At 33.2% G+C, this 17,193-nt stretch overlaps 2 protein-coding genes and 1 non-coding gene across 4 annotated transcripts; all 3 read left to right on the top strand.

Annotated features, from left to right (window-relative positions):
• The first annotated feature begins 1,623 nt into the window (after nt 1-1,623).
• LOC115985549 (octanoyltransferase LIP2p, chloroplastic-like) lies at nt 1,624-6,308 on the top strand. The gene is made up of 5 exons (XM_031108489.1): nt 1,624-1,795; nt 2,856-3,554; nt 3,643-3,901; nt 4,613-4,763; nt 5,709-6,308. Exons 2-5 carry the CDS (start codon nt 3,385-3,387, stop codon nt 6,062-6,064), a joined length of 936 nt encoding a protein of 311 aa, XP_030964349.1. The 5' UTR covers nt 1,624-1,795; nt 2,856-3,384; the 3' UTR covers nt 6,065-6,308.
• Nucleotides 2,617-2,698, top strand: LOC115988194. Its single transcript, XR_004091370.1, has one exon. It is a non-coding gene; the product is annotated as a small nucleolar RNA snoR64a (small nucleolar RNA).
• Nucleotides 6,309-10,850: 4,542 nt separating the features above from the next.
• On the top strand, nt 10,851-15,806 carry LOC115985548 (ras-related protein RGP1-like). Of its 2 annotated transcripts, XR_004090592.1 has the most exons (3): nt 10,851-11,389; nt 15,014-15,516; nt 15,609-15,806. XR_004090592.1 is itself a non-coding variant. In XM_031108487.1 (2 exons), exons 1-2 carry the CDS (start codon nt 11,175-11,177, stop codon nt 15,459-15,461), a joined length of 663 nt encoding a protein of 220 aa, XP_030964347.1. In that variant the 5' UTR covers nt 10,851-11,174; the 3' UTR covers nt 15,462-15,806. The 2 variants fall into 2 exon arrangements, 1 of the variants encoding a protein (XP_030964347.1); XM_031108487.1 differs by having other exon boundaries at nt 15,014-15,806.
• Nucleotides 15,807-17,193: the final 1,387 nt, after the last annotated feature.

Genomic DNA, 17,193 nt, shown 5'->3' with positions numbered 1-17,193 from the left:
GCCAATGAGTTTTATATTTAATGTTTCTATGCCTCTAGTTTAAACTATAGAGGACCAATGGTAACTCCATTGATTTTTAATTAGTAGTGGAAGATTTTAGTCAATGATTTTTCTTTCACATTTGAAGGGTTTTCATGTAAATTTTGGTATTGTGTATGTTGATTATTTTTGAAAATTTCTTGTTTATATTGATTATTATGGTTGTTTGATTTTATTGAAAGTTGAATTTTTGTATTGGATTTATATAAATAGGAAAAAAAAAAATATTTATGTTGCCCTTTACATAAAGTTTCTCTTAAAGTCCTAAGGGTTGTTCTTTAATTAATATCAAAGTTTATTGATTGCTCATGAAGCATGATGTATGCCAGATTTATTTGTTGGTGGTTTAGATTATAAATTATAATTTCCAAATCAATTCACTAATACAGCTTTCCTTGGTTATACCCCATTGGAAACAATTCTTAAGTAGGTCACGTTGCATAGTGTAGGTCCTATCATGACAAAATCTTTAGAAATGTGAGAAAAAATAATTATTTTTTTATTATGAGAAAAATAATAATTATTTGGTTGTGCATGAATCATTCAACCGTCATTATATAAAAGAAAGCCAATAATAATGATAATAACACTAATTAAAGTACGAAATGGCTTTCCAAATGTGTTTTCAAAACTTGTATTTTTTTTTTTTTTTTTAACAAACGAACCCTTAGGTGTATGTAGTTTTTTTTTTTGCTAGGTAATTGTTTATGCAGGTGCAGGGGCTCGAACCCCTGAGCTGAAGGTCACTAAGGAGACCGGGTACCACTTGGGCCAACAGGCCCGGTGGTTAGGTGTATGTAGTTCTTCTGTCTCATACGCACCAGGTTATTATAAGAAGAAATCTCATTGAGGTGACCCTAAGATATTGACGAGAGTTTTCAAATTTAGAATCTCATGAATATCATGAGATTTTAGGATTTTAATAATTAAAAAGTTGGGATGTGTTCTACCCAGTCTACCTTTGTCATATAAAATAAAGTTTTTCAAGTAGTTTTTTGTTATTATAATATTTCTCTTTACGTCATATATGTTAATGCATATAAAAATGACATAGATTTGCAATATATTTTTTTTACTCGATCATATTTTCCCACTATAATTAATAAACAATCAAATTAATAATAATAATAAAAAAAGAACAAAAAAACGACTTAAAAAAACCTTAAACTTAGGATCAAAAGTTTAATTTAGCCCCCCAAGAGCCCAATTTGATTTATTGTCGTGGCCCTCATAATCCAACAGGCCCAGATCTCCAAGCCAAAAGGGTCAATATCTCTGCCTATGCATCACTAATAGTAAAAAGACGTGGTACAACATTATTTGCTTGTGACCAATATTACTGATTTCATGTCGTTCCAGCTAGAAATACCGGAATATTATGTACCGATATGCAAATCGGTACGAGAATACCTATCATTTCACCTCAAGTCAAATTTCGGCCCAGTTCGACCAATTTCAGCCGAGATGCAAATTTCAACCGGTTCCAGATTTTGCATGTTAATATATATATATATATATATATAAACTAAAACCTTCCTTCTCAAAAAAAAAAAAAAAAAAAAACTAAAGGTTTAAACTACGTCGTTTTGGACTTCCATAAAAGGCCTAATCTTCTTTTACTCTCGGTTCTCTCGTCTAATCTTCGTTCTCTCTCTGTCTCTCACTCTTTCTGCAACAAAAAATCTCAGTAATCTAACGCCAAGTGTTGAAATCTTCACGACCTCCGACACGCCCATTGCTTCATTCACAGATTCAGGTATTCTTTCTCTTCTTCTTCTTTTTTTTTTTTTTTTTTAAAATAAATTTCTTTCTTATGATTTGTGGTTAAGAACTTAGGATTTAGGAGTTAAGATATGTGATTTGTGGTATCTGAGATTTTGTTTTTGAATTTTGATTTTGTGGTATCTGTGATTTTGATTTGTGGTATTCAATTAAATGGGTGTCTTTTGTTTGTTCATTCACTTCATGCAAATTAAATTCAATTCAATTTTAGCTACTGCATTTGATTGAACAGTAAACTATGGTTGATCATACTCATACCATGTAAAAAGGTTTGATCTGATGTGAAGTTTCAAATGATTGAAGACTTGAAAAAATCTAAAGAAACTAAAAAGAGGATTCGATCAGAAATTGGGAACCCATATGGTGATCCATTTGATGTTGATGATGATGAGGAGGAGGAGGAAAGAAGAAAATTAATAGTTATTTTGCTCCAAGAACAACCCCCAGGGCTCGACCCTCTATAAGAAGTGCTTTGGCTATATAAAGCGATGATTGATAATGCAAAAATGAATGTGGCAAGATGGTGGTATCATTCTAATATACCCTTTTATGCAGCTCAGTCACCCATTATCAACCTATGATAGAGATTCCATTGCTGCTGTTGGGCCAGGATTTAAGAACCGCCACTGAAGCCCCAGCTGAATTAACTCTATAAAAGCCAAGCCATTTCACCATAAACCTGCAAAAACCCTGGCTCATACATTGCCGTCTTCCTTGTACCCAGTGATTCTTCTCAATGTCCATTTTTTTTTTTCATGTGTATTGTATGTATATTTATGTATGGGGCGAATGATGAATCTTTTTTGAATTGTTTAGAGTGCTCAGACTTTGATTTTGGGTACAATGATTCAAAACTCTGAATAGGAAGATCTGATGCCTCTCTTTCTTTTTTGAACAAAACCATTTATATTGCTGTTTCTTGTGTTTTATGTTTTTATTTATTTATTTTTTATTGGATAGCATTGTGGATGATGAATACTTATGAAATAAACAGTTATCCCTGTCTGATATTTGGTGCTGATATTTCTTGCCAGATCTCCCTTCGTTGTGCATAGCTCTGCCAGATTTGCCTTCTCTTGTCAGTTCTCCTCCAAAATCCATCACTTTAATTTCAACTGAAACCTGATATGCCACACCTGATGGCCGACTCAATTCAATCTGATCTCCATTTCGGTCGGTGGCATGTGTTTTTTTCTGCTACCCAACTCCATCAGGTCATGTCTGGACTGAGCCCAAGCTCGAACCGACCCGACTCGACCCGTGGACACTGATAGGTTAGAAATATCTCAATCCAACCGTTTAAATTATCTATCTAACCAACCCAACTTGACACAACTCACTTAATGAATCTGCATGAGTTGGGTTGGATTGAGCAGGTTGGTGGGTCAACTAGTTTTTTTTTTTTTTGGTGCTCCTTATAAAATTTGAAAATTAAAATGAAAATCCTTTTTCTTTTATTCTCAAAAGAAATGGATTTTCATAGCTACATACTTTGGTTTCTCAGCCATTTCGTTTCTCACTCTGCTTATCACAAATCATAGAAACAAAAAACAACAACAAGATATGATTCTCGCAGCATCGACTCACTTTTTAATCACTGTTCCGACAAGCCCATCTCACAATCACACAAAAAAATCATACCGGCTTCACTCTCATACAACAACCTTGTCAAAATCGAACCAAGTCTCAGATTCCAAATCCACCTCAATAATATTCAATGACCAATCAAGAACGTGAGTTTTCTCTGTCTGACATTTTCATAAACACCGTTAGTACAAAACTCACCAGGCAGACTTAAAAAAACTGACATACATTGTGCAGGTGCGAGTGTTTCAATTTGTACAAGGAGCTGGTTCCTTACGACAAGGCATGGGATTGGCAGAAACAAATTGTTAAGGAGAAGAAGGCCTTGGTTGAGAAAAACCAAGATTGCCAGGACACACTAATCATTCTACAGCATCACCCTGTGTATACATTGGGCACAGCTAGTTCAGAAGAATACCTTAATTTCGACATCAAGGATGCTCCTTACGATATTTACAGAACCGAACGCGGCGGGGAGGTTACTTATCCACACATTGCTAATTACATAAACTAAAATTTATAATTTGTTGGTGTGTATGACTTTCATTTTTACAATTTGGATAGCACATGAATTGTAAGAACAGCCTACTAAATTGCAAAGATATTAGTGGGTTCTAATTAGCTCAACTGGTAAAATCTTTGATGGTTGTATAAGAGATTTGGAGTTCAGTTTCCGCCTACACCAAAAACTGATTGGTATTTTGGTCTGATGATAAAGAGCTATTATAAGGAGCGGACGACAAAGATTAAAACTCTCTCAAAAAAAAAAAAAAAAATTGCAAAGATATTAGGGACAATGTATTCATATAAAAAAACAAAGATAAGGACGATGCACCATAACTGAAATCTTCGGTTTTTCCCTCTTATAAGGTTAAAAACAAAGTTAAGGACAATGCACGGTAACTGAAATCTTCGGTTTTCCACTCTTATAGGGTTAAAATCTTTGGTTTGTCCTGCATCCCCTACTAGTGATGTTTTAAAAGAATACATATGACCGAATCTTATTACTCTTTTGAAGGTCTATGGTTATTAACCATCAAATTTTGGGCCTAAGGCTTTGTTGCTGTTGTTTGAATCTTATTTTTATGATTAATAAACTTACAAACTTTTTCTCACTAAGCAATAAAATTCAGTGGATTATAGGGGAATTCTGCTTTTATTTTTATACTTGCTACCTAACTTTTAATGCATGTGTGTCGGACTGTAGCTAGTTATGTACCCTATTATCAATCTCAGAAATCACAAGATGGATCTTCATTGGTACCTTAGGGCACTTGAAGAGGTGGTCATCCGTGTTCTTTCCTCGACATTCTCTATCAAGGCATCTCGACTTGAGGGCTTTACTGGTGTTTGGGTTGGTATGTTTCCTAATCAGTCCATTGTGTTGTACCGGTGTGCATATTACATGTTCTCATGTTTTCTGCACTTACATTAGCTTTGATTTAAAAACTTTTATGGGCAACATACTGTATTGTGAATACAATTTTGAATTATTTAGCTTTTTAGTCTCTGTTATAAGTAATATGATTACTTGTAGTTTTTAAATGGTTACTTTTTGGTTCATAAAGAAAATGGTTACTTTTTCTGTTCTGCTCTATTTGGATGCCGTGAAAGGGAAATATAAATTTGGAAATTTACAACATATGTTTCAACTCAGTATCTCTTTAGATTTGTAGTTCTCATTTCTTTTAATCCATTATCTGAATGTTAACTGCAAGTAATGAGCAAATGTGCGACGAATATAGTTTCTCAGTTTCATGTGGTCTTTTTTTCTGTTACCAACTTATGAGTGGTTAATTGGAATTTTTATATTATTTTCCCTTTTATCTTTCATGAACTAAAAATGGACTCTGAGATGGTGTTATCAACCAAAATAGCATACAATATGGCTCAACATCATTTCTGCTTGATTGTTAGTTGTGTAGATCCTTATTAGTATCAAGACTCTGGTGGCACTGCATATAAGGATATAATCTGAGAAAATGACTCCAGGAGCCTCACCATATTTTCATATATTTTTTCACACATTCTATATTTTTGCTGGATTGGGAACCCGGACTTCGATATGCTATTCTATAGATATTAATAGTTTTTGCTTTTTGTAAAAGAGGCAGACTCTACAGCCTCATTCCTCTCAGTTTGTGTTAATTGATTTATACTGTACCGTCATTTAATTTAGCATTCTGTTCAAAAGTTACCCTCCCTTCTTTATCCTAATATAATTTTTTTGGGGTGAATAACATGCAGAATGCCTAAGTGATTATCATTCTTGTGACTGATCTTACTTTTCAATTTCACTACAGGAGATAAGAAAGTGGCAGCGGTTGGGATACGAGTATCTCAGTGGATAACATATCACGGGTTAGCACTGAATGTCAACACAGATCTAACCCCATTTCACTCAATAGTCCCATGTGGAATACGAAACCGTCAGGTTGGAAGTATTAAGGGGTTGCTAGGAGAATTTCAGCCATCCACTGGATGTGGGAAAGCAGGTGTGCTTCATTCCAATGATTGTCAATTGATTGATATCACTCACTCATCTTTGATCAAGGAATTTTCAGAGGTTTTTCAGCTCGAAATCTTTCATAAAACCATCCCCATGCCTGAGTTTGAAGATACGACACCTAGAAGGTCTTTCACATGGAAACTAACCTGACAGATTCAATGCAACACGTTTGAATGGATCTGATCATGAAGCAAAATTGTTAGTGAGATACTCGAGTGTTTATAGGATTAATGCTTTGTTGTTGTAGTTATTGTTGTTTAGTTGATAGATAGGCCCAGCAGCAGTACAGTCAAGAGGATTGTGCTTTAGATTACTTATTTTGTAAATTAACTGTCATCTATATGGTAGTTAACTTTTCAAATTTAATTTAATGCAGAATACAACTTGTTGCTAGCAATTCTCATGACAATCTAACAGGTAGTCGATATATAAATATGTTATTTTGGTTATGTTCAGGTAGTCACGACAGATTCTCTTACCCTTTCTAGAAAAGAATAGCCGCCACTACTTATAGTGTTTTTACTCTTTTTTTTAAATTTAATAGTATTTGCATTAGTTCGTGCAAAAATTTCTGTTTATTTTAGTATAAGAATTTACTTCTTTTTTATTTTACAAACTCAATTTTCAAAACATCCCAAATTAGTTATCTATTTTACACTACATTTCATTAAAATATCAATTTAAAAAAAAAAAATTATTTCTCTTTCTTTCTAAAAAAAATAACTACCATCCATTCTCTTTCTTCATCATTGGAATACGTAAAAAATAAAAACTAAATGTAAATGAATAGTGCCATTATAAATTTACACAATTACGATAGCAAACTTGTAAATTTAGATAATTATATATGAACTGATGGATGTCATTTTTAGACAAATTGTGTAAATTTTAAACTTTTTCGATTATAAATGGCACATGTGAGTTCTCTAAGGTTCAAATATAGCATAACGTGTAATGGTTGAACCATGTACTAACAAAGCAACAGCGTGAGCTCGACATGCATTTTATCACCCCAATTTTGTTTATCTGAATTCGGTTCAACAGCGGAAGAGTATTCAAGAAATTAGCCCTTTTCGTTTGAGAGGGCTCTTTGGGCCGTCATATTATGTGGAGATGCCAGGCCCAGCTCATTTTGTTCAAGATTTAGGTCATCTTTTTCTATAAACATTTAGCATTTTAGATTGGTCGTTTACAACTAAGATGCAAACTTGTTATTTGTTGATTTTTATTGAAATCCAACTATTAGCTGATGAATTATAGAAATTCTATATTCATAATATTAACACAACAAGTTATAGGTAGTAAATTGTTATTGGTTCTAATTCAAATTTATTATTGAAATTACTTTTTTCTCACTAGTAACAACCAATAACAATTTACCACTTAAGATTTATTGAGAAAGAATCATGGACATAACATTTCTCAATGAATTAATTGTTATTTGTATGCCAATTATTTTTATATTTAATGTTTCTATGCCTCTAGTTTAAACTATAGAGGACCAATGGTAACTCCATTGATTTTGTATTAGTATTGGAAGATATTAGTCCAATGATTTTTCTTTCACATTGAAGGGTTTTCATGTAAATTTTGGTATTGTGTATGTTGATTGTTTTTGAAAATTTCTTGTTTATATTGATTATTATGCTTGGCTGATTTTATTGAATGTGAAATTTTGTATTGGATTTATATAAATAGGGAAAAAGAAATATTTATGTTGCCCTTACATAAAGTCGCTTAAAGTCCTAAGGGCTGCTTCTCTAATTAATATCAAAGTTTATTTTTTTTTTTATACAAGATAAAATTTATACTCTAGCCTAATCTAAGTATATATGTGTGTGAAGCTTCCTTTTGGAGACTTGAACCCTGATTCTTACCCCCTCACACCCTACAAGTACTTATACTTATGGAGTGACCATCACATCAAGGGTGCGCAATGATAATATCAAAGTTTATTGATTGCTCATGAATTATGATGCATGTCAGATTTATTTATTTATTTATTTTTGGATGGTTTAGATTATAAATTATAATTTCCAAATCAATTCACTAATACATTATTTCTTATTTATACCCCATTGGAAACAATGCCTAAGGAAACAATGCCTAAGGAGGTCACTTTGCATAGTGTAGGTTCTATCATGACACAATCTTTAGAAACGTGAGAATAAATAATACTTATTTGGTTGTGCATGAATCATTCAACCATCATTATATAAAAGAAAGCCAATAATAATGATAATAACACTAATCAAAGTATGAAATTGCTTTCCAAATGTGTTTTCAAAACTTGTTTTTTTTTTTAACAAACGAACCCTTGGCCCTTGGGTTCAACCATCATTATATAAAAGAAAGCCAATAATAATGATAATAACACTAATTAAAGTATGAAATGGCTTTCCAAATGTGTTTTCAAAGCTTATATATTTTTTTTAACAAATGATCCCTTGGGTGTATGCAGTTCTTCCATCCTACACACACCAGGTTATTATAAGGAGAAATCTCATTGAGGTGGTCCCAAGATATTGACGAGAGTTTTTGAACATAGAATCTCATAGATATAATGAGGTCTTAGGAACCACCAATAATGGCATTCTATTTTTTTATTTTTTTTCACATTCCTATTTAGTAAAACATCTTTTTTTTATATCAATCAACAAAAGAGTCGGATATTGTTAAGAACAAGACCAAAGAGAGCATGGAATTAAACATTATTGCATATAAAGAGAAAATTCAAATCTCTATGATTGCCATTTCTTTTTATTAATAAGAACACAAGCAAGACAACATGAATCAAACATTATAGCATAGAGAGAATTCAAATCTCTATGATTACATTTTCCTTTATTTTCACACAATTCTTGAGAAAGTCAAGAAATATTGTTGAGACAGAAAAAATTCACATGAACACGGTTGCACATGGCTATATGTGATTACATTAACGCATTGATTACATAGAGTCTTTTAACGCATTGATTGCATAAAGTCTTTAAAAAAAAAAAAAAAAAAAAAAAAAAAAACTTATGTGCATCCCTTTATTACCGTAATCATCATCACTTCTTTACTACCAGCTTTGATGTCCTCGTCACTGTAAGCACAATGATCCTTATTATAACACCGTTATTGTCATTTTTGTCTGGAGTGATATCATATAATTGTATATGGATAACAGGCTGTTATTCGGGTTTGGTTAAATCATGCTTTTAGGACATACATTAATAATCTATTTTAAGAAATTTTTTATGAAAAAAATGAAAAAAGTTGTCAAAATTTTTTATTACATAAATCACAATGTATCAGTTTTTAAATACAAAAAAGTAATTAAGAAATTTATTTATTATATTATTGTCAAATTAGTTTGTAAAACTTTTGCAATAAAATTAGTAGTCCTTTTAGAACTTTCCTTCTGGCTCACTAGTAAATTTGTCAACACTAATTTTTTCTTTCCTTTTTCTTTTATCTACTTTGTGATAATTAAGTATATTAGATATAATGAAATCTCTATTTTTATCTTGGGTACCTTAATTATTTTTTGGACTAACTTGCCTTTTTTAAATTTTGAAAAAAGAAGAAGAAGAAAAACTTGCCATTGTTTAAGATAGCACTCCTAATTTATTTGTCCTTGACTTATGGATGGGGTTTCTAATTTAACCAAGTAATTCAAGAGCAAAATATAAATTCTATTGTGTTTGGTATACTTTGGAATATTCTTGTTTCCTTGTACTAGGTTGGCAAACATTTTCTCAAAAAAAAAAAAAAAAAACTAATTCATTTTCCCCATAATTTTTACTTACAAAAATAATGATCATAGTAAAAGCACTTCTTTTAGATCACACAAAAACTAATTGAATGAAATCAATCTAAAAGCAATTTTCATAGCAGAGGACAAAAAAGAAAAATCTAAAATACCTTTTCTATTCTTGAAATTTGGTCTAAATTCAATTTTTCATTTCTCAAATCTAAAACTTATAATTTAGTCCACAATTTTTTTTTTTTCAAAAAGGAATCATCAATTTAATCATCCCATCCTTCTACCACTAAAGAAATTACATACATAACATGACAAATAAATTACTAATACAATTACTTAAAAAGGTTGATATGAATTAAGATAAATTAAACAAAGGATAGAAGATTGAAGAAGGAAATTAACACTTTTAAGGACATTAAGGAAAATATCATATGTATTAGAATATGTAACGTCCATCGTGTGAGAGAGATATTACATATACTGAATATACTAGAAGTTATAACTTAATAACATTACTTGATTTTCAAATTCACCATCCTTCTACCACTAAGGAAATTACATACATAACATGACAAATAAATTACTAATACAATTCCTTAAAAGGTTGATATGAATTAAGATAAATTCACTTATATATCTTTATATTGAGTGTGAATTTCGAAAATCTAACCCTTGGATTGCATGTTCTTATTATATTCTTCACGCTTGCAAAATTTAAGAACATCAAAGATTAATTGCTATGTCATCAAAAAAATATTAAAATTTCAAGTTTTTGTGATCTAAAATTGTGTATAAAAAATAAGTTCATTGATCGAATAGTAAATAACATCTGATTTAAACGAAATTTGATATACAAGTTAAGAACATAAGGAACATGAAATTCAATGGTTAGATTTTCAAAATCCACACTAAAAAAAGAGATATATGAGAAGTTTGAAGAGTTTGGAGAGAAATTTTATTCTTCATAAATTATCGGGCGTGGCTTCTATTTAATGCCTATAATGCACTAGACCTGCTGCAATTAGAACACGTATCTGTTTTAGATACATGTTATGATCGTAGTGAGTCCAGTGTCATAAGGGACTGGACAGAAGCCATTCCCTAAATTACCAAAGTGTAGAGATGATTTTTTTTTTTCTTTCCTTAAATAATTAAAAAAAAAAATATAAATATAAAACGCAGTGTAAGAAGACCGTTTCAGAAACCGTTAGTCTCTCTCTTCCACGCTTCTTTCCTTTCCTTTCCATTCCACCATTTCGGAAATCCCATTTCTCTACTTCTTTGTTCTTTCCTTCCCTTTTCCTCCAAACCCTAACTCTCTCTCTCTCTCTCTCTATATACTGTAAATTTCACCAACCAATAATCCATAGCTAAAATTCTGTATACAACGAAGCCTTTTGGTCTTTGAAGCTATATCAGCTCCGATCTTGATAGATCAGCGATCGTCTCTATCTCTTTGAATTTGATCGGATTTGGTAGATTTTGAGAGTGTGTTTGTGTGATAGAGATATGGCGAATTTGCAGCAGAAGATCGACTACGTGTTCAAGGTGGTGTTGATCGGAGACTCGGCGGTTGGGAAATCACAGCTGCTTGCTCGGTTCGCGAGGAACGAGTTCAGTTTAGACTCCAAAGCCACCATCGGTGTCGAGTTCCAAACCAGGACGCTCCTCATCGATCACAAGACCGTCAAGGCTCAGATTTGGGACACTGCTGGTCAAGAAAGGTACCACCTTTTACTTTTCACTCTACAATTTGCATATGCTCATTTTCGAATCCCCTACTTTTATGTCAAAAAAAAAAGAAAAAAGGTTACAATTTTGGATTGATATGTTACTTGATCGATCATAAGAGGCTTTACGAGTTGAGCTAACGATAAAAGAGTTGGATTTTTAGCTTTGGATATTGTTGGATTTGTGGGGGATAAATAAATGAAATGATTACTTCCATGTATATATATATTTTGCCCTGTTAATTTATTTTCAATAAGTCTAGGAACACGACAATGAGATGATATGTTATGATTGGTGATGATAAATGTGATAGCAGTGGTGGGTTGTGTGAAAAAGATTGTGAAGTTTTATTTTCGTTTGTAACTTTAGTGATTTATTTTAGGCCGTGTCAGCTTTTTAAGATGCCACATCAGCACTTTGTCTATCACGTATGCAGAGATTTGGAAAGGATTTAATCAAAAAAAAAAAAAAAAAAAAAATCTAGGACCACATACTTGACAAGGTAGTAGTGGGGTGGACTCATGTGTAAGTGATATAATCCAATCTCACATTGAAAAATATGCAAGTTGTGTCAAAGTGTGTGGCAAGAGTGTGTGTTTGTAGAAGAACTAAGATGTAACTGATAACTTTGTAACAGTTTTGAGGACCAATTTATGACTTCATAAATTTGAAGGAGCAAAATTGGATTTTGAAAGATCTTTTGATCTTTTGGTATGCTATTTATTAGTTGGTTTGTTTGAAGTGGATAAGTGTGGTTTTAGGAGCTGGAGAAGTGTGTTAAATGGAAAAATAGAATGTGATATGACTAAATGGTATGCAATAGAAACATAGACACAGGGAATGTGTTAACTACTCTTATCAGTCAAAGCAAATTATTTCATTCTGAATTAAAGAGTTTGGAATGAATCAAATTTCCCCAGTAGGTAGGACTCACTACTAGTCAGTTAATAGCCGACTGCTCTACCATTGAGCTATTGCCGAACAAAGGGAGATTAGGGCCCCATTTGGTAACGGTGTTTAAACAACGAAAACTGTTGTTTAAACATCATAATATGTATTTCCACACACTTTTTCACCTATACGTATTTCCACAAAACTTAAACTACATTACTAGAAATCTCTTACCATACGGGCCCTAGATCTCTTTGAATGCTATTCACGAACGTGGTGTTTTCATGGATTTGTAGGACATAAATATATGAGCTTGAATATGTGCATTTTCTGTTTTAGGTGGATAATTGTTGAAAGAGGAATTTAAGGACTATTGGGTTGTGAATTTTGGTGTGAAGATATGAGCTAAGTTGGGTGGTCTAGGAAGATGATACAAGATTATGTGGTGATATGAGCTTTAAATGTTGGTCATGTCTGCAAAGTTAGTAGAACATTATCTTTCGTGAAGGGGATAACTGGGCTGTTTGATTATCTATAAAAGTTTTACTTGGGATCTTTCATTGGGGGTTGGGAGGTTAATGGCTATGGGGGAGGGCCACCCTTCATTATATGTTTGAAGTAGATGGACATGAGTTTGGAAACTATAAATGAAAGTGGCATTGACTTTGATTTTTACTAATAATATTAAGAAATAAGTTTGAGTATCTGAGCAAATTATTTTCTACCAATTATTTGGAACTAATAGGTTATGTATTTCCCATACTATATGACCTGGTATATTCCTCTGTTTTCATGAGCTTGAAGATCCTCTTGTTCATGTTTACTTGAGAGTTGTTAGGAGGGATGTGAGAACAATTTGATAATTGGGTTGGCAGCTTATTGGTGTGACACTATCAGGCAATTAGTGGTTAAAGATAATGGATACAAGTTTTTAGGTAGTATTAGAGTTCTGCACAGCTTCACAGTAATGGATGCTTGAAAATGCAATTTGTTACTTGTTATGGTGAGAGGGAGGCAAGTATGTTTGGAGCCCTTATTAAAGAGAGAACCAAGTAGGTGAAGACTTCAGAGTTATATTAAAACCAAAATGTTGGTTCCATTCAGTGCATAATGTTCCATTTAGTTTCTAGAAATATCAGTTGGATTTTGTATTATTCCAACATTGTTTAATTAGAGGCCATCCATCAACACATGCATATAAGACATTGAATTTGTTGTAAGCATCGAACAAGGAAGAGTGTAGAAATTGGAATTACTATATCCAGCTGAAGCTGTTGCAATAATAACATTTCATAGTGTTTGAGGGTCTTTCAGTTGTTATCCAAAAGTTTTTCTCTGCTGGTGCAAGTTAGGTAGAATAGGCTTTTTTGAGTTGTTAATTTTCACTATAGTTAGTGCATTTTTTTTACACAAGTTTGTGATCTTAATGAACACAATGAGAAACAAGGCTGCCATATTTTGGCTTCTGTATATTTTCCATTTCTTGTGTTGTTTTCATATGTAAAAAAGTCTATGCAATCTTTCTGTCATCCTTAACTGCAAATGGGCTATACTTATTGCCTTGAACTATTTTTTTTTTCCTGCTTGGTAAACTAAGAAAAACCACTCAATATGATTTCTGAATCACTATGTTTAGGATACCCTCATTAGGATGAGTAATGATATTTTACAAGGCTAATGGTAATTTGGAGTTTTTTTTTTTTTTTGGGGGGGGGGGGGTGACGGTGGTAATGAAAGTATGCAATGAAGAAAATGTTTTAATCTGTGTAGTATATTACAGTAGAGGCCTTGTTTAGTACTTATTCTTTTGCATTAGTTGTCAGATAAATTAGCAACCCATTTCCAGTATGATTGTCCTTTGGGGTGTCAATAAATTATATATGAATGTGTACAGTTGCCCTATGTATTAGAGAGTTAATATAAGCAGAAGATACAGTTAGATATTGGTTGAGATTGGAGGTGATATAGTGCTCTGTGATACCAAATTGGGATAAAAGAGCTACAGTTTCTGGAGTAGAACTCTGGTGATAGAGAATCAATTGTGTTCTAAACTAAAGCCTGTTGAGGTAAGTGATGACTGTCATGAAAACAGGGATACTAGAATCTGAGTATCTGACACTGCTAAGTGAGATGGTAGGGTCATTCATTAGATAGAGAAGATCAGTGATAGCCCTAGTGAAAAGTTGTAAGCTAGTGTAATAATTTATCACTGAGATCAATACAGATCTCTTTAATAAGTGGAGACTAAAAATACTAGGTAATGTTTTTGATGGGATGAAATAGAGAGCGGGACTTACCATGGTAATAAAAAATGGTTGGACTAGACATATAAAAAGAAGAAGAAGAAGGTTGGACTAGAGACTGTTTCAACACGGGGGAAGAGAGAGAGAGAGAGAGAGAGAGGTTACATTTGATTCATTATTCACATCGTGATTCGGCACTATTATATTTGAGCCTGATTTATAACTTTTTTTTTGTCCTGGCTGCAAGTTGCAATGCTCACATTCTTGGTGGTAATCCTAGATAAAGGTTGGACTAGGCATTATTTCAGTTAGAGAGAGAGAGAGTGAGTGGTTAAATATGATTTTTGTTACTGTTATGGCTACTTGGTTCACATGGTGAATCTTTACAATTATGGCCAATCCATCATTTTTTTTTCCTGGATGCAAGTCATCATTTTATATATTTTTAATATGTTCTGCTCACATTCTTGGTGGTAATCTCAGATACAGAGCAGTGACTAGTGCATACTACAGAGGTGCAGTGGGGGCGATGCTAGTCTATGACATCACCAAGCGTCAATCATTTGATCATGTAGCTAAGTGGTTAGAGGAGTTACGGGGCCATGCCGACAAAAATATTGTCATCATACTTGTAGGCAACAAGTCTGACTTGGGGTCCCTTCGAGCTGTACCTGTTGAGGACGCCAAAGAGTTTGCCGAAAGGGAGAACCTCTTCTTTATGGAGACATCAGCCCTTGAGGCCACTAATGTTGAATCAGCTTTCCTCACAATCCTCACAGAAATCTATCGAATCATCAGCAAGAAGGCTCTTATTGCCAATGATGAACATGAATCTGGAGGAAATTCATCACTTCTCACAGGAACAAAGATTGTTGTCCCTGGTCAGGAGCCAGTTGAACCTGTACGGAGATTCAGCTGTTGCAGTTCTTGATAGGATTGTCTTCGCTGACCTTGTGCCACATGGGCTGCTGCATTTTATAGCTTAGGTGATGCTCCTCCACCACCCTCCCTCTCTCTCTTTGGGTATAATATTTACTGTTGGTTAATGTCTGACATGGTTGCAACCTTCAACTTTCAGGAATATTGTTGTACAAAACCTTTTTTGTATTACAGGTAATTAAAAATATTTTTCCCCCTCTTGTAAGAAGTTGGTGGTGGTTAATTTGCAAATGGATTTTGGATAAGTTAAAACATAAGATTTCTATGAATTCAACATGACAGTAGTTGTCTGTAGCTAAAATAGACTCATTTACCATGGTTATATCTTCTCGCATTATAATGTGGCTGAAACGTACATAAACACTTCTGCCTGATTGCAATGTTCTGAATGTTGATTTGACTCAAAACTAATGCCTTTCTATTAGAAAATTTCGACCGAGGTTGGTGATGACTGAACATAGCATTTCTACAAGGGTATGTATATTGGTGATTTGCCCCCTGTTCGATTTTTAAAACCATGGATAAAATAGATTGTGATCAAGTGATCGTGTGCAATTCAGATTTGTCTTCATCTCATTGTTGTGGTAGCATGCTAATTATGACAGGCCTTGATGAGAAATGAGAATAGTGCAAGAGACCAGCTTTGGGGAGTGAGAGAGGAGAGGCATGCATAATGATTATGGCTGTTGGGTGGCAATGATGAGACTAGATATGAGAGTCAAAAGATAGAATAGAAGAGCAACATCACGGCAATGATAGAGAGGTGAAAGAGAAATGAGATTAGGGGATTAGGCATTACCAATTTTACAAATTAGGTATAAGGGTGTGTTAAGGTGATAGACAGAGCAATCACAAGTTGCTTAGCTTGTTAGGGGTGAATGCCCTTGGATAATTTGGCAATTGGTTTTGGGGGTGGGGTTAGTTGTTTGTAGGTTTTGCTGATTGAAGGCAGCGAGTCCAAATGGCTATTCTTTAGAAAGATTCCCTACGTTATTAAAAAAGAAAAAAGAAAAAAGGAAAAGAGAAGATTGGCCAATCACAATTAGCTACATAAACCAAAAAAAATCCCATGTATGCATATATGTTGGTTGACTCAAGTTAATCAGGTGGATTTTTGTTTCACTTTCACCTGACACTCATCTAACAACCATTTTCTAGGAAAAACTTAGACCCAGTGTTTGTTTGACCATAGAGATTGGAATTGTCTATGACCCTTAATGTGTGTTTATTTGGAGAGATTTTAGGGAGGATGAAAAATTTAGGAGAGAAAGAAGTTTTAATGGGTGTTTTGGGGGGGGAGAGTTGAAAAAAATGTGGTGGGGTTCAGATGTTTTCTCCCCGGATTTTCTCCTCAAAATGGAGAGAAAACTATGGGGAAAAGCTCACTAACATGAGCTGACCAAAATGCCCCTGTATATTCTTTTTTGCTAACTTTTTTTTTTCTTTCTTTGTTAACGTTCACGATGTTTCAAGATTTTTTTTTTCATCCCACTTTTTTCTCTTTCTTTATTTTGTTTTTATCACTTTCTTCCATAGTTCATTTTTCCTAGTTTCTTTTTTTTTTAAATTTTTTTTATCACTTTCCTTTCTCTCTCTCTCTCTCTCTCTCTCTTCTTCTTTTTTATTTTTTTTTTAAATCAGTTTTCTGATCAGGCTTGTACCTTTAAAATAATAATTAAAAAAAAAAGTGAAATGTCCATGCATAATTTTTTAAAATAAATAAA

This window comes from Quercus lobata, chromosome 4 (assembly GCF_001633185.2).
Source record: "Quercus lobata isolate SW786 chromosome 4, ValleyOak3.0 Primary Assembly, whole genome shotgun sequence".
Taxonomy (NCBI): Eukaryota; Viridiplantae; Streptophyta; class Magnoliopsida; order Fagales; family Fagaceae; genus Quercus; species Quercus lobata.
Note: the sequence above shows the minus strand (reverse complement) of the source record. Positions and strands in the feature narration are given on the sequence as shown.